Source organism: Tamandua tetradactyla, chromosome 4 (assembly GCF_023851605.1).
Source record: "Tamandua tetradactyla isolate mTamTet1 chromosome 4, mTamTet1.pri, whole genome shotgun sequence".
In the NCBI taxonomy this organism is placed as follows: domain Eukaryota; kingdom Metazoa; phylum Chordata; class Mammalia; order Pilosa; family Myrmecophagidae; genus Tamandua; species Tamandua tetradactyla.
The window spans coordinates 191,556,039-191,578,638 of record NC_135330.1 but is presented as its reverse complement, the minus strand read 5'-3'; the positions used below and the strand labels follow the sequence as shown (position 1 = coordinate 191,578,638).

Sequence of the window (22,600 nt, the reverse complement as noted above, 5' to 3'; positions counted from 1 at the left end):
TTTATTTGCGAATCCTGTTTATAAACCAGCCTAGAAATTTTATCTTAACTCTGGGTTATATCATTTGATTTCATATTAAGCTTGTATGACAAATGTTCCATTCAATACTGGCCACCCTGATTTAACAAATTTCTATTAACAGAACCCCAATTTGATTTGATAAGCTTTCTTTTAAAATAAAAGAACAGAAATTAAAGTCTAACGAAAGGAAAAATATTTATATAATTTATAACCAACAAGAACCTTGGACAGCTTCATAAAAGAAAATTTTCTATTGTGAAACACTACAGTTTAGATATATTCTAAAAAAAAAAAGTAGTTTGAATTAAATCACAATTAGGCATGGAATATAAGTATCTATAAATAAAGTGAAAATAGTCCTTATGAATTTGAAAATATATGAAACCCAGATAAGTTTGAATTTTTGAAATTTGTTGGAAAGTTATATCATGTAAAATGAGGTTAATTCTCAAAGTCAGCAAAACAGTTTGAAATTATTTTACTATTTTCAGAAAGTGAATTTACTTTAAAACAATTTTAGTGGAATTTACTATAGATTTATTTCAAGTCTTGTATATACATTTACGAACCACAACCAAATGAAACGTAAACTGTTTTGAAGATTTCTGAAAAAGGAGCTAAGACATTACAGAACTGTAGAATGATATTAGCATACAAGTTTTATTTCACAAAAGCACTGACATGCTAAATTAATAAATATAGGCCAGTATGCAAACAGAGTAAAATGTTTTAAAGACTTTATTAAATAGCAGGAAAAATACATTGTTCACTGTAGTGAAGCAGCTGTTAAAGAACTAACTCAAGGTGATTCTGTGTTATGTTTTGTTTTAAAGTATAATCTCTATTAATAGGTGTTCTTCACACAAGGTTGATCAGGATATAAGTCCTGTGAATGTTTCAAAATTATTTTTATTTTGGTTATCCTGTTACAGATTTTTATTATATGTATTAGAAAGTCTCATCCTCAAACGCATTCCAAAATGATCTGTTACGTTTAATAAAGGGGTAAATTTGTGATACCCACAACTTTTATAAATAACAATCTTAAAAACCATCTGTTCAGTAAACTGCAAACGATTGAGGGCAGATTTCTGTATTTCAGCAATTGAGACAAGATGAATTTAAATTCTAAGTTTGTAATTTTCATCAACATAGCATTTTTTTTTTCACTGTATCAGCTAAACTAATAAACTGGTCATTACTTAATTTTGAGTAATCTTCAAATATTTAGTTGATTCTAGGTATCTAAAAATATTCTGATCATAAGTCAGACAAAAACAAAATAACTAAGAGTCACAACAGATCCTGGATCTGATTTTCAAGCCAAACTCATTTTGTAGTAGAGCTCTCTTCCATAAAACTTCTTCCCATACAAGAGTATGCTCAATTTGAGTAGATACAATATTGAAGTACTGCTGATGAAAATAATAAATACATTAGAACAGTGAAAATCAATTGAATGATAACCAATAAACAATATTTTTCTACATTTGTATTTAGTTTATAAACTTTTCAAATACAAAATTACTCCTCAGGGAAGCCTTGTAAAAAAGAAAGGGAAAGTATCACATTTTACAGACTGGGAATCTACAGCTTCAGAGCCATTAAGAGACTTGTCTAACATCACATGACAAATAACAAGCAGAACCATAATTAGATCTCAGTTTCATCTTCTAAATATAACATTCGTCCCCCTACACAATGATACCATCTTTTTATTCTACAGAGTAAAAATGAAACAGGCTGCTTCAAAATTTTATAACAAATAATTATTGCAGTTAATTTTTTATTTTATCAAAAATCCATAGTTATCATTTTCTTTAGTATCTTATTTGAAAGGTGAAACTGATAGGATCAGAAAGTAAAAACACAAAGCAAAATACCTGACCCTTGATAATGCATCAACCGCATTCTATGAGGTGACTTCTATTATAAAAATGGACATTTCCTAATTGTTACAGTCACCTTTAACAACCCTTTACCAATGGCTCCTGGTCTATCAGCAATCCACCTTACCCAGAGGTCATGTTCAGCATAGTCAAATAGAAGCCAGACTTTCCTATCAGCATGAGACAAAAACACCTTTTGAAGAGAGATGACATTTGGATGCTTAAGTTCTCGAAGTAACTGCAAAACAAAGGGGATCCATTAAAATTTTTTTTTCACAAAAATGTTGAAAAACCACACTGTTTTGTAATTCAAAGGCAATATAAACCCAACGGTTTTCATTGTTAGAAATCTAATAAGCACACACACAATTGTGAGATATCTACATAGGAGCAGCAGCAACAAGAGGAAAATCTGTGGGGAAAATATACTGAAAAAATATAATTGAATAAAGCTGTGTTTTGACATCACAAAACAACTGAACTTAAACCTGTAGCTTGCAATTCCTTTTTACAAATATCAAAGGCTTAAATAATTACAATGCCGGAAAACACAAAATTCATCAACATGAAATATCAGATCAGTAGAGACATGTAACTGAGAGATATGGTAACTGATTCTTCAAGAATTTAAATTACATAGTAAAGCTGATCATAATTTTGTACTTTTTTCACACATTAATGAAATAAGAACTTATGCACGTAGAAGCCACCAAGTACAGAACATTTTCATGAGTTCTACCTTTCTCATCCTCTAAAATGATATGCTTATACATAAAATGTTGTATTTCCCTATTTTATTCTCACTTAATAAAGAAAAATGGCCCTAATAATCTATCCAGTTAAAAATCACCTCCACCACATGAAGAGATGCTCAATGTCCCTGGCTATTAGAGAAATGCAAATCAAAACCACAATGAGATATCATCTCACACCCACCAGAATGGCCATTATCAACAAAACAGAAAATGACAAGTGCTGGAGAGGATGCGGTGAAAGAGGCACACTTATCCACTGTTGGTGGGAATGTCAAATGGTGCAACCACTGTGGAAGGCAGTTTGGCGGTTCCTCAAAAAGCTGAATATAGAATTGCCATACGACCCAGCAATACCATTGCTGGGAATCTACTCAAAGGAATTAAGGGCAAAAACTCAAACGGACATTTGCACACCAATGTTTATAGCAGCGTTATTTACAATTGCAAAGAGATGGAAACAGCCAAAATGTCCATCAACAGACGAGTGGCTAAACAAACTGTGGTATATACATACAATGGAATATTATGCAGCTTTAAGGCAGGATAAACTTATGAAGCATGTAATAACACGGATGGACCTAGAGAACATTATGCTGAGTGAGTCTAGCCAAAAACTAAAAGACAAATACTGTATGGTCCCAATGATGTGAATCGACACTCGAGAATAAACTTGGAATATGTCATTGGTAACAGAGTTCAGCAGGAGTTAGAAACAGGGTAAGATAATGGGTAATTGGAGCTGATGGGATACAGACTGTGCAATAGGACTAGATACAAAAACTCAAAAATGGACAGCGCAATAATACCTAATTGTAAAGTAATCATGTTAAAACACTGAATGAAGCTGCATCCAAGCTATAGGTTTTTGTTTTGTTTTGTTTTGTTCTTACTATTATTACTTTTATTTATTTTTTTCTCAATATTAACATTCTATATCTTTTTCTGTTGTGTTGCTAATTCTTCTAAACCGATGCAAATGTACTAAGAAATGATGATCATGCATCTATGTGATGATGTTAAGAATTACTGATTGCATATGTAGAATGGTATGATTTCTAAAAAAAAAAAAAAAAAAAATGGTCAGCACAATACTGCCTAATTGTAAGGTAATTATGTTGGAACGCTGAATGAAGCTGCATCTGAGCTATAGTTTTTTTTTGTTTGTTTTTTTTTGTTTTTTTTTTTTCTTATATATTTTTGTACTTTTTATTTTTATTTTTTCTCTGTGTTATCATTTTATTTCTTTTTCTGTTGTCTTGCTATTTCTTTCTCTAAATCGATGCATATGTACTGAGAAATGATGAGCATACACCTATGTGATGACATTAAGAATTACTGATTGCATATGTAGAATGGAATGATTTCTAAATGTTGCGTTAGTTAATTTTTTTTAATTAATAAAAAAAAAATAAATAGGGAAAAAAAAAGAAAAAAAAATCACCTCCACCCTTGCCAAGCAAAAAGCAAAAACAAGAGTGATGAAAACAAAAAAATAGCTTCTTATGAAGTCTCATATTATGTCTTTACTAGTTAAGGTAGACTTACATAGTACCTTCCCAATGTACTCCAAATACAGGATTAGCCATGTGAAAAAGTCTCAGAATTTCTGACTTCAATACCTTTTATAAGGCTATATCAGAAAAAAATATATATAGTTTAAAAATCAATGACCTAAGGTTCTGCCATAAGAAGATAAAAAATAAAAGTAAACCCTAAGTAAGTAGAAGGAAAGAAATAATAAAGCTAGAAGCAGAAATCAATGAAAGAAAACAAACAGCAGAGAACACTTACCAACCCAAAATTTGGTTCTGTAGAAAGATCGCTGTTTTAGTTTGCCAAAGCTGCCAGAGTGCAACACACCAAAGATGGACTGGCCTTTAATAAGGGGATTTATTATTTAAAAATTTATAGTGCTTCAGAAGAAAGGCAGCTGGCTTTCATCTGAGGCTCTTTATTACATGGGAAGGTGCACGGGGACATCTGCTGGCCTTCTCTCCTGACTTCTGGGTTCAAACGGCTTTCCCTGGGGCAATTCCTTTCTGCATCTCCAAATATCTAGGCTGAGTTGGCAGTGCTGAGATGAGGTATGCTGAGCTGCTGAGCTCTCTTCTGATCTCTCTCATTTAAAGCTCCAGCTAACTAAATTAAACCTCACTCATTGTGGAAGGCACTGCCCTTAGACAACCACAAATGTAATTACCATAGATGGATTTCACACACTAATGATTTAAGTCCACAGAAACAGAACAACGGGGCATTATCACCCATAAGTTGACACCTAAACCTAACTACTACAATCACCAAAACTGATAAACCACTAGCTAGACTGACAAAGGGGAAAAAAAACAGAAAATACAAATTACTGATATCAGGAATGAAAAAAGGATCTCACTAGAGAACCTATACATAGTAAAGGACAATGAGGGAATATTATCCTTAACTTTGTTACAATAAGGCAACCTAAATGAAATGGACAAATTACATTAAAAATAAAACTTAATAAACAAGTATAAAATCTAAAATCTAAAGAGCAAACAATATCAGCTGATGAATTCTTTCAAACATTTGTAGAAGGAAAACTACCAATGGGACACAAACTCTTCCCAAAAACAGAGGGTGAAGAAATTCTGCCAAACTTGTTTCATGAGGACAGCACAACCCTGATTGCAAATGCTAAGACATTACAAGAAAGAAAACTACAGACAGACAGCCCTCAAAATCATATACTTACAAGTCCTTAACAACATATTAGCAAACCAAATCTAGCTACATATGCACCAAGTAGGGATGATCTCAGGAGTGCAACACTTGATCAACATTAGGAAATTAATCAACAAAATATACCAATTTAACAGAAAAGAAGATAAGCACTATATGGTCATTTCAATATAAGTAGAAAAAGCATTTCATAAAATTCAATACCACTCATGAAAAAAACTCTCAGAAAACTAGAAATAGAGGGGAAATTCCTAAACCTGATCAATAAAAAACCTATAGCTAACATTATATGCTTAATAATGAAAAACTGAAAACATTTTCCCCCAAGACTGGAACAAGTCAAAGAAGCCTATGCTCACTATTCTTCAACACTGTGTGAGAGTTCTAGCCAGTAGCCACCACGACAACAAACTCACCACCCTCCCCCTCTCTACATGACTCCCAGGGGTGTAAACCTCCTTGGCAACGTGGGACAGAAATTCTAGAGGTTATCCTGGAGGTTATTCTTATGCATTTTATAAATACCCCTTTTTTAGTTTAAGGTGTATTCAAGAGGCTAGAGGGAAGTACCTGAAACTGTAGAGCTGTGTTCCAGTAGCCATGTTTCTTGAAGATGAATGTATAATGATACAGTTTATGCAATGCGACTATGAGTGTGAAAACCTTGTGTCTGAAGCTCCTTTTATCTATGAAATTGACAGATGAGTAAAAAAATATATGGATTATAAATAAATAATAGGGGGAACAAAGGTTAAAAATAAATTGAGTAGCTTGAAATATAGTGAACAATGAAAGGGAGTGGTAAGGGGCATAGAAAAAAAAATAGGGGGAACAAAGGTTAAAATATATTGAGTAGAGGGAAATCTAGTGGTCAGCGAGAGGGAGGGGTAAAGGTATGTGCCGGTTGGTCTCAATCTGTGGTGGACCCCAGAAAAGCCATGCCCTTTGATCCTCATTCAATATTGCTGGTTGGGAGTATTTTGATTGTTTCCATGAAGATGTGACCCAATCAATTGTGGATGGTAACTTTTGATTAGATCATTTCCATGGAGGTGTGCCTCTACCCACTGAGGGTGGAGTTGTTTGCTGGAATCCTTTAAAAGAGGAAACACTGGAGAGAGTCCCTTTTGGTAGAGCCACATGAAAGCCAGCAGACGCTGCCATGTTTGCCATGTGCCCTTCCCACTGAGAGAGAAACACCGAACTTCATCAACCTTCTAGAACCAAGGTATCTTTCCCCAGATGCCTTAAATTGGACATTTCTATAGACTTGTTTTGATTGGAATATTTTCTTGGCCTTAGAACTGTAAACTTAGCAACTTATTAAATTTCCCTTGTTAAAAGCCATTCTGTTTCTGGTATATTGCATTCTGGCAGCTAGCAAACTAGAACAGGGTACGATACATATGAAGTTTTTCTTTTTATCTTTTTTTCTGGAATAATGCAAATATTCTAGAAAATGATCATGACGATGAATATACTACTATGTGATGATATTGTGAGTCACTGATTATAAATGTATGCCATTTTGATTTGATAATAAAAATAAATAAATAAAAAAGATAATCTAGTATTGGCATTAGGTTAAACAAAGAGCTCATTCAAACAGAACAGGGACCCCAGAAATAGATCCACACTTAACACAGTCATTTGGTTTTCAAAAGGTGCCGAAGGAATTCTTTGGTGGGGAAAATCTTCAAAAAATGATGTTGCAACAACTATATATTCATACAGGTGTGGGGAAAATGGGGGAAACCTCAATCCATACATCATATCAAAACAAAAATTAACTGAGATATAGTACAGGCCGAAAGAAAAAAAAGTAAAATTATAAAGTTTTCAGAAGAATACATAGGGGATATTTTCATAATCAGAGGGTAGCAAAGATTTCTTCAGTCAGACACAGAAAGCAATAACTAATAAAAGGAAAAAATTGTTAATGAGACTTCATGAAAATTAAAAAGTTCTTTGAAACATAATGATAAAGCATTTTTAAAATTGGCTTTTATATTCCATTTTTGTGTTTAACTGCATTTAGTTATCAACATATATGCAAAAATAAGTCTGTTTCTCACCATAAAGTATGCAGAACCTTGAGATTTTGTTGGTTTGTCCAGGGTGATGCCCCGATAAATCCCAGAGTGATTTGAACAGTGAGTAAAAAAATACTTGCAAAGTTCCCTTCAGGGAATGATGAGAAAGGGGGAAAATTCAACTTCCCAAGTTGAATTCTTGATATTCTCACAAGCAGTGCAGACATCAAAGCTATAGGCTGAGCCCCCAATCTTGGGGTGTGTTCATATGAAACTTAATCCCACAAAGGATAGGTCAAGCCTACTTAAAATTAGGCCTAAGAGTCATCTTCAAGAGAACCTCTTTTGTTGCTCAGATGTGGCCTCTCTCTCTCCAGCCAACATGACAAGCAAACTCACCACCCTCCCCCCCCCCCCCCGTCTACATGGGACATGACTCCCAGAGGTGTGGACCTTCCTGGCAACATGGGACAGAAATCCTGGAATGAGCTGAGACTCAACATCAAGGAATTGAGAAAATCCCTAGAATGAACTGAGACTCAGCATCAGGGGATTGAGAAAACCTTTTCGACCAAAAGGGGGAAGAGTGAAATGACACAAAGTGTCAATGACTGAGAGATTCCAAACAGAGTACAGAGGTTATCTGGAGGTTATTCTTACGCATTAAATAGATATCACCTTGTTAGTTAAGATGTAGTGGAGAGAACTGCCTGAAAATGTAGAGCTGTGTTCCAGTAGCCATGTTTCTTGAAGATGATTATATAACAATATAGCTTTCACAATGTGACTGTGTGACTCTGAAAACCTTGTGTCTGATGCTCCTTTTATCTACCTTATCAACAGATGAGTAAAACATACGGACTAACGATGAATAATAGGGGGAACAAATGTTAAAATAAATTTAGAGTGAAATGCTGGTGATGGGTGAGGGGGAGGGGTGGGGGTTATGGTATGTATGAATTTTTTTGTTTTCTCTTTATTTCTTTTTCTGAATAGATGCAAATGTTTGAAGAAATGATCATGATGAATATGCAACTATGTGATGATATTGTGAATTACTGATTATGTATGTAGAACTGAATGATCAAAAGTTACAAATGTTTGCATTTGTTTGGTGTTTCTTGGTATTTTAAATAAAAAAAAAAGTCTGTCCCTGAATTGAATGAAATTTTATTTCTAAAACTTGTTTATGAAGTATAATAAACACAGAAAAAAAGCCCATACACTCATTAAGTATAAAACTTGATGAATATTCATATACTAAATCATTTAACTAGACCCACAGCAAAAAGAGCAAGAACCAGAACATAACTAGCATTCTGAAAGCTCCCTGTACTCTCTTCCTGTCATGATCCTGACTTCTAAAACCTTTAACCCTTTAAAACTGACTAGTGTACATACAGTACTAGATACTGAAGTCCTGACAAATTAAAATGAAATACATTTTCCAACATGAAGTACCTTTGGCTAAGAATGCACTCCATTTCATCCCTACTCTTTCCTCATGGAAGGAATTCTTGCATGTTCTCCAAAACCTGAACCCTCCCTGTTCTACTCTAGTTTAATATACACCCTCTCCCCACCCCCTGCACATTTCTATCATAGGATTTGGCATACTGTCCTTACTATAAAATTTACAAGTCTCTTTTCTCAGCAGAATGTAAATACTTGAGGCCAGGGACCCTGACTTTTTCTGTTTTTCCTTACTTTCATATATTCCATGACTGTCAACATGGTAAATAAGAACTGACTGTTGATTGAAAACTCATTGTTACAGAAATTGTTAAAAGAGCAAATCATTTAAATTAATGGTTTCAGATTATAACAGCATAAAATTAAGGGTAGATAAGGTCTAACACAAATGAAAGAAAGATTACAACATACATACTGGAATATTCTGATTTAAACCACAGACAACAAGTTTGGGCCCAAAGCTTTACAACAGTTAAAATGAAGTGAAATCTCTTGCTCTTACATAAGCTTCAGTTAGACCTTGCTACCTATCATAACCTGCCAATCTCCAACCAGGACCATTCCAGCCGATCCTCAAGAACAACTAGGGTGATACAGACGATTCCACAAGGAATCTTGCACTAGAGTAACTTTCCAGAAACCTACAACCTCCAGATGGGCCCCTGGTTCAGATAAGTCCTGAAACCTAGCGGGCCCAACCTCTCCAGAACATCAGATAGTTCCATCTCCCTACCCCATATTAGTGATAGACCCTTCAAATATGAAAAATTTAGAATTGCCATAGCCCAAACACCCCTAAAGAGAGGGATGGAAAGATCAAAGGTGATAGTTGAGTTATACAGTGAAGATAGGCTTTAACAAATGAATATGAATGCTGAATCATTAAATTGATATCTCTTTTAGTCTTCAGTATCTTAGAGCAGCTAGAAGTAAAAACCTAAAATCATGGAATTGCAACCCATGTCAAATTCTGAAATATGTTTTACAACTAATTATGGTGTTGTGCTTTGAAATTTATTGCTTTTTTGTATATATGCTATTTTTCACAAAAGAAGAAGGAAAAAAGTTTATTATGATGATAAAAAAAAATTTAAGCCTTCTAGCCTCTATATTCTGGAGCAGCAAGAAGGAAAAAATTGAGAAGATCATATGGTAGCCCATGACAAACTCCGGAATGTGTCCTGTAACTACTTGTTGAAGAGTGCTTTGAAAACTACTGTTTTTTATTTCTTTGCTTTGTATATATGTTATACTATACAATAAAAATGTTTAAAAAAAATGAAGTGAAATCTCAAAGACGTAATAATGCTCAGCCTGCATGTTTGGATAACTATTAAATCATGTATTAACATGAAGAATACTTCCCTTTTAGATTCAAGAAGAGATTCTAATCACCATATGGAAAGCTATGCTTCCAAAAGAAAAAGGCACATATTTTTACATACCCAAATGAACACAGAATCAATGAAAATCAAGTAACACACTATTTCATTTTAAGTTCACCTAACAATATTAATCCCATCCTAGAAACATCAATTTTATATGTACTAACATACTACTGTACTCAATGAAATAAGAATAACTGGGCCATTAACTATTTAGTGACATTGTGTTGGAAAAATATTTACTTGAGACAACTGTTTGACTTAACCCCATGTAAATGAATTTACGTAAAAACTTTTGTTAGAACTACATGCTGCCTTTATTTCTCTTTAAATAACAAATATATGTTCCTATATAGTTGCTATGAAAAATATTTACTAGCTTTCAATTAATGGATATGTGACAAACACAATTCAGAGAACTACACAGTTGGCACTCATAAGTCAGTTGATAATAAAGAGTATAAAAAGAACATCACTTACTGCTATTTCTCTACATGCCGACATAGAGATCCCAGTTCCTTCTATTTGTTTTAAAGCATAGTCTTTATCATCTTTCCTATAAAAAACAAAGTTATTTTAATATACAGATAGAACTACATTGATAAAGCAATATATATAAATACAAATCACATATTTGATATATACGTCACACCTTTCCCATAATCACATAATGCCATACAGAAAGATAACCTAGTCCAATTCCATTATTTGAAAGATGAGGGAAATTAAATTAAGAGGAATACCAAGATTTTTCTTTGTTTCCATGGCTATCTGTAGGAGACCAAGATTTAGATATAGAACTGCTGACTCTCAGTACACCTCCTCTCTAGGGAGGTATGCATGTGTGTATGTTAATATACAGACACATAAAATAAAACCTGCTTTCTAAGACCTATTTGGATATTAGTGGGTCAAAAAAAGTTAAGAAATGAATGTACTGCTAAAGTACATCTTATAGTCATCATAATCTAATTAGTAACTTAGGAAAGCCTCCAAATACTTTCCAAATCACTCAACATGTTTTCAGTGAGACACTTACTACATATCCAAAGCTGTACTAGGTACTGGGGATACAATAGAGCTCTTCTCTTCAGGAGCCTTCTGAGTCTCCTGGCCAAGATAAATGAACAACCAGTCCATCATAATGCAACATGATAAGTGCTATGGCAGGACAAGCAGAGATTAAAGGCTGGGGTAGAAGATGTACCACAACAAACACCATCTGACTAAGGCCTAAATGGCAGCTCTCAAACTTTTTGGTTTCAGGAACCCTTTGGCCTCTTAGAAATTACTGAAGACCCTGAAGAGCTTCTGTTTGTGTGGATTATATTTATCACTATTTACCCTATTGGAATTTAAAAATGGGAAATTTTAAAATATAAAATTGTACAAGCACTTCTCCATTAGCCATCAGAACAATGGCCCAGGGCAATGGCATTATGTTGCCCCCCCCCCAAAAAAAATCCACTGTGCACTCATAAGAGTGAAAAAAGTAAATAATGTCTTAGTATTAATATGAAAAATAGTATAAGTCTTGCAGACCCTCTGAAAGGATCTTGGAGACAGCTAAGTGGCTCCAGATGGCATTTTGAGAACTGCTGATATAGGTGGATGTATGTGTGTATGCATGTGTGTGTGTGTGTATCATTAAAGGAGGAACACAGTATGAAGGCACATGAAGAGACAGAAAAGCATTTGAAGGAGAAATGGACACAGTACGCAACAGGACATGAGGCTGGATATGTAATTAGGAACCAGAACATGAAGGTCTTTTAACTTCAAGAACAACAAGGAACGGTCCATTAAAGGGTTCTTTTAACAAGAAATATCAATTACATTTTATTTGGGAGAAGTATCTTTGGGTACCTGCGGATGTTTAGAAGTAAATAAGGACAGGTGGCAGAAAGATGAGTTAAAAGTAATTAGTACTAAAATTATTCAGGTGACAGATGATGGTGGCTGCTGCTAAAAAAGGTGGTGGCTACACAGAGAGACTGCAGAGAAAGAGGCAGTACTGATAGCACTTGGTGAATCCTGTAGGTAAGGAAGAGCGAGGAGTCACAGATAGTTCAAGTTCAAGCAACAGGTTAATGGCAAAATTGTTCACTGAAATAAGAAATACACAAGACGGAGACATTTGGGGTGAAAGGAAGGTGATGGGTCCACTTTGGATAGGTGAACTTTGCAGTACCTTTGATAAATCTTAGCGGAAAAAGTGCATCAAGAAAAAATTTTCAAAACAGGACAGAATGGTAAAAACTATCAAAAACTGCAGAGTGGTCTAGTAAGGTAAGGACTGAAAAATGCCCACTGAATTAGCAATGATGAAGTCACCAGTTGATACTAGACAAAAATAACTGCAGAAGTGTAGTGGGAAGGTCTACATTGCAGAAGACTGAGGAATGAATTGGACATAAGTAAACTGAGACAACAAATGTAGTCAATTTTTTGAAGGGGAGAAAATAAGGCAGTAGCTGGAAGAAGATGCAAAGCTAAAGAATAATTATATTTTTAAGATGGAACAGATGAGTATGTTTAAATTCTGACAGGTAAAACCCAGAGAAATGAAACTGAGATATAGGAGAGAGGGGAAATAAACAAACAAAACCTAAAAGAACAAAGACACTAAGATACCAGGTAAATACTTTTTCCATTATAATAGGACTGTGCTGGTTTAAAAATGTTATGTACCCAGAAAAGCCATGCCCTTTAATTCTGATCCAATCTTGTGGGCATAGACCTTGTTTAAAGTGGAACGTTTTGATTAGATTGTTTCCATGGTAAGTTATCCACTCAATTGTGGGCATGAACTTTTTTTTCCAACTTTTTTAATGTATAATATTACATACAAAGCAAAGAAGGAAAAAAGCAAACAGTTTTCAAAGTGCTCTTCAACAAGTAGTTACAGGACAGATCTCAGAGTTTGTCATGGGCTACCATACTATCGTCTCAAATTTCTCCTTCTAGCTGCTCCACAATATAGGAGACTAGAAGGTTTAAATATTTTTTATCATCACAATAAACTTTTTACAGTTTTTTTGTGAAAAATAACATATATACAAAAAAAAAACCCAATAACTTTCAAAGCACTGCACCACAATTAGTTGTAGAACATATTTCAGAGTTTGATATGGGTTACAATTCAACAATTTTAGGCTTTTACTTTTAGCTACTCTGAGAGACTGGAGACTAAAAGAGATAATCAATTTAATGGTTCAGCAATCATTTTCCTTAGTTAAATCCTATCTTCTCTGTATGACTCCACCATCACCTTTTATCTTTCTATTTCTCTCTTTTGGTGTGTTTGGGCTATGGCTATTCGAACATTTTTATTTTGGAAGGGTCTGTCGATAATATGGGGTAGGGGGATGGAACTATCTGATGTTCTAGAGAGGTTGGGCCCTCTAGGTTACAGGACTTAGCTGGTCCAGGGACCCATCTGGAGGTTGTAGGTTTCTGGAAAGTTACTCTAGTGTGTGGAACCCTTTTGGAATCTTACGTATTGTCCTAGCTGTTCTTTAGAATTGGCTGGAATGGTCCTCTGGTTGGGATTTGGCAAGTTATGATAGGCAGCAATGTCTAACAGAAGCTTGAGTAAGAGCAACCTCCAGAGTACCTCTCAACTCTATCTGAACTCTCCCAGCCACTGATACTTTACTAGTTACACTTCTTTTCCCCCTTTTGGTCAGGATGGAATTGTTGATCCCAGGTGCCAGGGCTGGACTCATCCCTGGGAGTCATCTCCCAAGCCACCACGGAGACTTTCATCCCTGGATGTCATATCCCATGTGGGGGGGGGGGGGGGGAAGACAATGATTTCACTTGCAGAGTTGGGCTTAGACTGAGAGATCATGAACTTTTGAATAGATGGAGCTATGACTCTGCCCAATCAAATCAGGGTGGGTCTTGATTAGTTTACTGGCGTCTTTAAAAGAGCTCACAGAGAAAGATTTAGAGCCAACACCAATCCAGACATTTGGAGATAAGGAGCCCACGAGATGCTGCCATGTGTCTTCCCATGAGATGCTAAGCAAGCCAACACCCAGAGAAGCTAAGTAAAGGACAACAGACACTTGGAAAGAAAATCTCAGGGAACAGAGGCTGAAACAATGGAGTCCAGGAGCAAGGGACCAGCAGATGCCAATGCCTTCCCAGCTGATGGAGGTGTTCCAGATGGACATCAGCCTTTCTCGAATGAATGTAACCTCTTCTTGGTGCCTTAATTTGGACATTTTCATGGAATTTTTAAGAACTGTAAAAGTAAATTTAATAAATGTAATTTGATAAAACCCCTTTATAAAATCCAGTCCATCTCTGATATATTGTACTCTGGCAGCCTTAGTAAACCAAAACAAGGAAGAAGAGGGAGAGACGAAAGGATGGATACAGACAGAAAGAAATTGATAAATTCAGGAACAAGAAGCTGAGGGAGTTCCCTTCTGAAGGCTTTCATTTTTTTCTGAAGGGAAATGAGGTCACATGCTAATAGTAAGGGTGGGTGGTAGAGCTCCAGACTTGAGCAGTTAAGATTTGATTGAACAAATGAACGACTTATTGTAAAATCAATTCAAGTCCATTTAATATTATATATTTTTAAAACTTATAACTGAAACTTACATTGCTTCATCTTTGGTTTTACAACATATTTTATATGAAATCTTTAGCAAAGACAGCAAATTTCAATTACATTACTTCCATGGGAAAAAGTTATTTCATGATAATTAGCTTTATAACATATTTTCTAGGAAAGCACTATGAAGATCCATTACATTAAAAATACATGAGAGGACTGTAGGAAGATGGCAGAGTAGCAGGCTGCAGGAATAAGTCCCTCCACCAAAACAACTACTATACTGCCAGGAATTGTCTGAATCAACTATTTTGAAAATCCAGAGTCTAGAGGAATACTATGCATCATCCAGGAAGGAGCAGAAGGAAGAGGCTAGTAAAATGCCATAAATACCAGTGAGTTCCACCCTCCCTGCAGTGACTGTCATCCCCCTTTCCCCAACCCCACAGTGGGTAGCAATAGGAACTGCAGCATGGACTACTGCTGTAGCTTGCTGGTACAAGATCTAGACCTGCAAACTCCAACAGTGTGTGGTCTGATCCCAGATCACTACTTTTGATCTGTTATTTCAGATGTCTGGGGGCCAGTTCTGAAGGAGACCATTGCTTCAAGTCTCTTTGGGCAAAGGCAGCAGAGGAATCTTAATGACAGTAAGTTCCCTTCATCAAAACTACTGAAAACAGGAGTTCCGGAGAAGATGGCGGCTTAGTAAGGTGCGCACGTCTTAGTTTCTCCTCCAGAACAACTACTAAATAACTAGAAACAGTACAGAACAGCTCCCGGAGCCACGACAGAGACCGAACACACAGTGTACCCCAGTCTGGACCGGCTGGACTGGCTACATGACTCCGCTGCAGTGAGGTCCCCGAGCGGCGCACGCTTCCCCGAGACACGGCAGCTGGCGGACGGCACCCCTTCCTCCCTCCTTCCCGGTCCGGCTGAGAGACTCGGAGAGGCGAGTTCCCCAAGCTGCGGTGGCTGGCGGCCGGTGCCCCCCCCCTCACGGGCGGGTTTTCCGGGCCGGCTGGGAGCTTCGGATCAACGGTTCCCCAAGCCACGGGGGCTGGCGACTGTCGCCCCTCCCACACACGCGGCTTCCCGGGCCAGCTGGGAGCCTAGGATCAGCGGTTCCCCAAGCCGCAGCGGCCGGACACTGGCGCCCCTCTCACACACGTGGCTTCCCGGGCCAGCAGGGAGCCTCGGATCAGCGGTTCCCCAAGCCGCGGTGGCCGGTGCCCCTCCCACACACGCAGCTTCCCGGGCTGGCTGGGAGCCTTGGATTAGCGGATCCCCAAGTCGCAGCGGCTGGCGACCGGAGCCCCTCCCACACGCGGCTTCCCGGGCTGGCTGGGAGCCGCGGATCAGCGGTTCCTCAAGCCGCGGCGGCCGGCGACCGGCGCCCCTCCCACACACGCGGCTTCCCGGGCTGGCTGGGAGCCTCGGATCAGCAGTTCCCCAAGCTGAGGCGGCCGGTGCCCCTCCCCGACAAGTGACTTCCCAGAGGGAAAGGAAAGTCTCCAACAGTAGTAGAGACTGAGCCCAACCTAACACCAATAGCGGCATTAATGAACAACTTCTGCCTACTAAAAATAGGCCCTCAGCTCAGGCGAAACTGATCAAGGTGGAAGTCGCCTATTGGGCTAACTGAAAAAGAGGAAAGGGGGCGAAACAGAGCCTTCTGCGGCTGTTTCTATCGAGCCTTGGTTGCCTCTGGGCTCAGCGCTGGGATTACACAGGTTGCAACTGCCCCGAACGCAGAAACAGGGTGCTTTCAGGGCTCTCTACCATGTGAACCTTACCCGCCGAAGGGGTGAAATGCAACTCAGGTGGAATCCCTCTTTCAAGGAATTCAGATTCCAAGACTTCACAATTTGAAGCCATTAAAACCAACCTACAACCTCTCCTCTGTCTCCACTACACAACCAGCAGCGAGAGTCTTCCAAAGGTAAAGGAGCCACAACATCTTTTGCTGGTGGGAACCGGAGACAGACAAGCACCACATACTGGGCAGGATAAGAAAAACAGACAGGATAAGAAAAACAGAGTCCAGAGACTTCACAGGAAAGTCTTTCAACCTGCTGGGTCCCACACTCAGGGAAATCTGATTAAAGGCCCAGACGCCAGCAAAAAATAACAAATCACACCAGGAAAATTGAAGATATGGCGCAGTCAAAGGAACAAACCAATAGCTCAAATGAGATACCAGTACTGAGACAACTAATTCTGAATATACAAACAGAAATGGAAAACCTCTTCAAAAACCAAATCAATAAATTGAGGGAGGACATGAAGAAGGCATGGGAGGAACAAAAAGAAGAAATGGAAAGTCTGAAAAAACAAATCACAGAACTTATGGGATTGAAAGATACAGTAGAAGAGATGAAAAAAACAATGGAAACCTACAATGGTAGATTTCAAGAGACAGAGGTTAGAATAAGTGAACTGGAAGATGGAACATCTGAAAGCCAAAAAGAAACAGAAACTATAGGGAAAAGAATGGAAAAACTTGAGCAGGGATTCAGGGAATTGAATGACAATATGAAGCGCACAAATATATGTGTTGTGGGTGTCCCAGAAGGAGAAGAGAAGGGAAAAGGAGGAGAAAAACTAATGGAAGAAATTATCACTGAAAATTTCCCAACTCTTATGAAAGACCTAAAATTACAGATCCAGGAAGTGCAGCGCACCCCAAAGAGAATAGATTCAAATAGGCGTTCTCCAAGACACTTACCAATCAGAATGTCAGAGGTCAAAGAGAAAGAGAGGATCTTGAAAGCAGCAAGAGAAAAACAATTGATCACATACAAGGGAAACCTAATAAGACTATGTGTAGATTTCTCAGCAGAAACCATGGAAGCTAGAAGACAGTGGGATGATATATTTAAATTACTAAAAGAGAAAAACTGCCAGCCAAGACTGCTATATCCAGCAAAATTGTCCTTCAAAAATGAGGGAGAAATTAAAACATTTTCAGACAAAAAAGTCACTGAGAGAATTTGTGACCAAGAAACCAGCTCTGCAAGAAATACTAAAGGGAGCACTAGAGTCAGATACAAAAAGACAGAAGAGAGAGGTATGGAGAAGAGTGTAGAAAGAAGGAAAGTCAGATATGATATATATAATACAAAAGACAAAATGGTAGAGGAAAGAATTACCCAAACAGAAATAACACTAAATGTTAATGGACTGAATTCCCCAATCAAAAGACATAGACTGGCAGAATGGATTAAAAAACAGGATCCTTCTATATGCTGTCTACAGGAAACACGTCTTAGACCCAAAGATGAACACAGGTTGAAAGTGAAAGGTTGGGAAAAGATATTTCATGCAAATAACAACCAGAAAACAGCAAGAGTAGCTATACTAATATCCAACAAATCAGACTTCAAAAGTAAAACAGTTAAAAGAGACAAAGAAGGACACCATCTACTAATAAAAGGAACAATTAAACAAGAAGACATAAGAATCATAAATATTTATGCACCAAAACAGAATGCCCCAAAATACGTGAGGAAAACACTGCAAATACTGAAAAGGGAAATAGACACATCTACCATAATAGTTGGAGACTTCAATTCCCAACTCTCATCAATGGACAGAACATCTAGACAGAGGATCAATAAAGAAACTGAGAATTTGAATACTACAATAAATGAGCTAGACTTAACAGACATTTATAGGACATTACACCCCACAACAGCAGGATACACCTTTTTCTCAAGTGCTCATGGATCATTCTCAAAGATAGACCATATGCTGGGTCACAAAGCAAGTCTCAACAAATTTAAAAAGATTGAAATCATACACAACACTTTCTCGCATCATAAAGGAATGAAGTTCTAAATCAATAATAGGCACAGTGCAAGAAAATTCACAAATACGTGGAGGCTCAGCAACACACTCTAAAACAACCAGTGGGTCAAGGAAGAAATTACAAGAGAAATTAGTAAATATCTCGAAGCGAATGAAAATGAAAACACAACATATCAAAACCTATGGGACGCAGCAAAGGCAGTGCTAAGAGGGAAATTTATTGCCCTAAATGCCTATATCAGAAAAGAAGAAAGGGCAAAAATTCGGGAATTAACTGTTCACTTGGAAGAACTGGAGAAAGAACAGAAAACTAACCCCAAAGCAAGCAAAAGGAAAAAAATAACAAAGATTAGAGCACAAATAAATGAAATTGAAAACATGAAAACAATAGAGAAAATCAATAAGACCAGAAGTTGGTTCTATGAGAAAATCAACAAGATTGATGGGCCCTTAGCAAGATTAACAAAAAGAAGAAGAGAGAGGACACAAATAATTAGATCAGAAATGGAAGAAGAGACATAACCACTGACCTCACAGAAATAAAGGAGGTAATAACAGGTATGAACAACTTTATGCTAATAAATACAACAATGTAGATGAAATGGACAAGTTCCTAGAAAGGCATGAACAATCAACTTTGACTCAAGAAGAAATAGATGACCTCAACAAAAGAATCATAAGTAAAGAAATTGAATCAGTCATTCAAAAGCTTCCCAAAAAGAAAAGTCCAGGACCAGATGGCTTCACATGTGAATTCTACCAAACATTCCAGAAAGAATTAGTACCAACTCTCCTCAAACTCTTGAAAAAAATTGAAATGGAGGGAAAGCTACCTAATTCATTCTATGAAGCCAACATCACCCTCATACCAAAACCAGGCAAAGATATTACAAAAAAAGAAAACTACAGACTAATCTCTCTAATGAATATAGATGCAAAAATCCTCAATAAAATTCTAGCAAATCGAATCCAGCAACAGATTAAAAGAATTATACATCATGAGCAAGTAGGATTCATCCCAGGTATGCAAGGATGGTTCAACATAAGAAAATCAATTAATGTAATACATCATATCAACAAATCAAAGCAGAAAAATCACATGATCATCTCAATTGATGCAGAGAAGGCATTTGACAAGATTCAACATCCTTTCCTGTTGAAAACACTTCAAAAGATAGGAATACAAGGGAACTTCCTTAAAATGATAGAGGAAATATATGAAAAACCCACAGCTAATATCATCGTCAATGGGGAAAAACTGAAAACTTTCCCCCTAAGATCAGGAACAAGACAAGGAGGTCCATTATCATCACTATTATTCAACACCGTGTTGGAGGTTCTAGCCAGAGCAATTAGACAAGAAAAAGAAATACAAGGCATCAAAATTGGAAAGGAAGAAGTAAAACTATCACTGTTTGCAGACGATATGATACTATACGTCGAAAACCCGGAAAAATCCACAACAAAACTAATAGAGCTAATAAATGAGTACAGCAAAGTAGCAGGTTACAAGATCAATATTCAAAAATCTGTAGTGTTTCTATACACTAGGAATGAACAAGCTGAGGGGGCAATCAAGAAACGGATTCCATTTACAACTGCAACTAAAAGAATAAAATACTTAGGAATAAATTTAACTAAAGAGACAAAAGACCTATACAAAGAAAACTACAAAAAACTGTTAAAAGAAATCACAGAAGACCTAAATAGATGGAAGGGCATATCATGTTCATGGATTGGAAGACTAAATATAATTAAGATGTCAATTCTACCTAAATTGATTTACAGATTCAATGCAATACCAAAATCCCAACAACTTATTTTTCAGAAATAGAAAAACCAGTAAGCAAATTTATCCGGAAGGGCAGGGTGCCCCTAATTGCTAAAAGTATCTTGAGGAAAAAAACCAAAGCTGGAGGTCTCACCCTGCCAGACTTTAAGGCATATTATGAAGCCACAGCGGTCAAAACAGCATGGTATTGGCATAAAGATAGATATATCGACCAATGGAATCGAATAGAGTGCTCAGATATAGACCCTCTCATCTATGGACATTTGATCTTTGATAAGGCAGTCAAGCCAACTCACCAGGGACAGAACAGTCTCTTCAATAAATGGTGCCTAGAGAACTGGATATCCATATGCAAAAGAATGAAAGAGGACCCGTATCTCACACCCTATAAAAAAGTTAACTCAAAATGGATCAAAGATCTAAACATTAGGTCTAAGACCATAAAACATTTAGAGGAAAATGTAGGGAGATATCTTACGAATCTTACAACTGGAGATGGTTTTATGGACCTTAAACCTAAAGCAAGAGCACTGAAGAAAGAAATAAATAAATGGGAGCTCCTCAAAATTAAACACTTTTGTGCATCAAAGAACTTCATCAAAAAAGTAGAAAGACAGCCTACACAATGGGAGACAATATTTGGAAACGACATATCAGATAAAGGTCTAGCATCCAGAATTTATAAAGAGATTGTTCAACTCAACAACAAAAAGACAGTCAACCCAATTACTAAATGGGATAAATACTTGAACAGACACCTCTCAGAAGAGGAAATACAAATGGCCAAAAGGCACATGAAGAGATGCTCAATGTCCCTGGCCATTAGAGAAATGCAAACCAAAACCACAATGAGATATCATCTCACACCCACCAGAATGGCCATTAACAACAAAACAGAAAATGACAAGTGCTGGAGAGGATGCGGAGAAAGAGGCACACTTATCCACTATTGGTGGGAATGTCAAATGGTGCAACCACTGTGGAAGGTAGTTCGGCGGTTCCTCAAAAAGTTGAATATAGAATTGCCATATGACCCAGCAATACCATTGCTAGGTATCTACTCAAAGGACTTAAGGGCAAAGACACAAACGGACATTTGCACACCAATGTTTATAGCAGCGTTATTTACAATTGTAAAGAGATGGAAACAGCCAATATGTCCATCAACAGACGAGTGGCTAAACAAACTGTGGTATATACATACGATCGAATATTATGCAGCTTTAAGACAGAATAAACTTACGAAGCATGTAATAACGTGGATGGACCTAGAGAACATTATGCTGAGTGAGACTAGCCAAAACCTAAAGGACAAATACTGAATGGTCCCACTGATGTGAACCGACATTCGAGAATAAACTTGGAATATGTCATTGGTAACAGAGACCATCAGGAGTTAGAAACAGGGTAAGATAATGGGTAATTGGAGCTGAAGGGATACAGACTGTGCAACAGGACTGGATACAAAAACTCAAAAATGGACAGCACAATACTACCTAATTGTAATGTAATTATGTTAAAACACTGAATGAAGCTGCATCTGAGCTATAGTTTTTTTTTGTTTGTTTTTTTATATTTTTTTTATTTTTTATTTTTATTTTTTCTCTATATTATCATTTTATTTTTTTCTGTTGTCTTGCTATTTCTTTTTCTAAATCGATGCAAATGTACTAAGAAATGATGATCCTGCATCTATGTGATGATATTAAGAATTACTGATTGCATATGTAGAATGGAATGATTTCTAAATATTGTGTTAGTTAATTTTTTTTTACTTAATTAAAAAAAAAAAAGATGTAGTAGAGAGGTTGGAGGCAACTGTCTGAAAATGTAGAGCTGTGTTCCAGGAGCCATGTTTCTTGATGATGACTGACCAATGATATAGCTTTCACAATGTGACTCTGTGATTGTGAAAACCTTGTGTCTGATGCTCCTTTTATCTACCATATCAACAGACAAGTAGAACATATCGAATAAAAATAAATAATGGGGGGAACAAATGTTAAAATAAATTTAGTCTGAAATGCTAGTGATAAGTTAAAGCAAGGGGTAAGGGGTATGTTATGTATAATCTTTTCTTCTGTTATTGTTTTCTTTTTCTGGTGTCCTTTTATTTCTTTTTCTAAATCGATGCAAATGTTCTAAGAAATG

General features: G+C 36.8%; 1 protein-coding gene across 5 annotated transcripts in view; it reads right to left on the bottom strand.

The window, feature by feature from the left end:
- Positions 1–22,600, bottom strand: part of CDK8 (cyclin dependent kinase 8) — a 155,845-nt gene that overhangs the window by 56,471 nt on the left and 76,774 nt on the right. For 3 of the 5 annotated variants that reach the window (XM_077158890.1, XM_077158891.1, XM_077158894.1), the window contains 2 exons: positions 10,755–10,830; positions 2,038–2,148 (listed from right to left, as the gene is read on the bottom strand). In XM_077158890.1, the coding sequence (XP_077015005.1) occupies positions 2,038–2,148; positions 10,755–10,830 (187 nt within the window). Of the gene's footprint in view, positions 1–2,037; positions 2,149–10,754; positions 10,831–11,313; positions 13,284–22,600 lie in introns of those variants that run through there. The other 2 variants (XM_077158892.1, XM_077158893.1) reach the window with 2 other exon arrangements.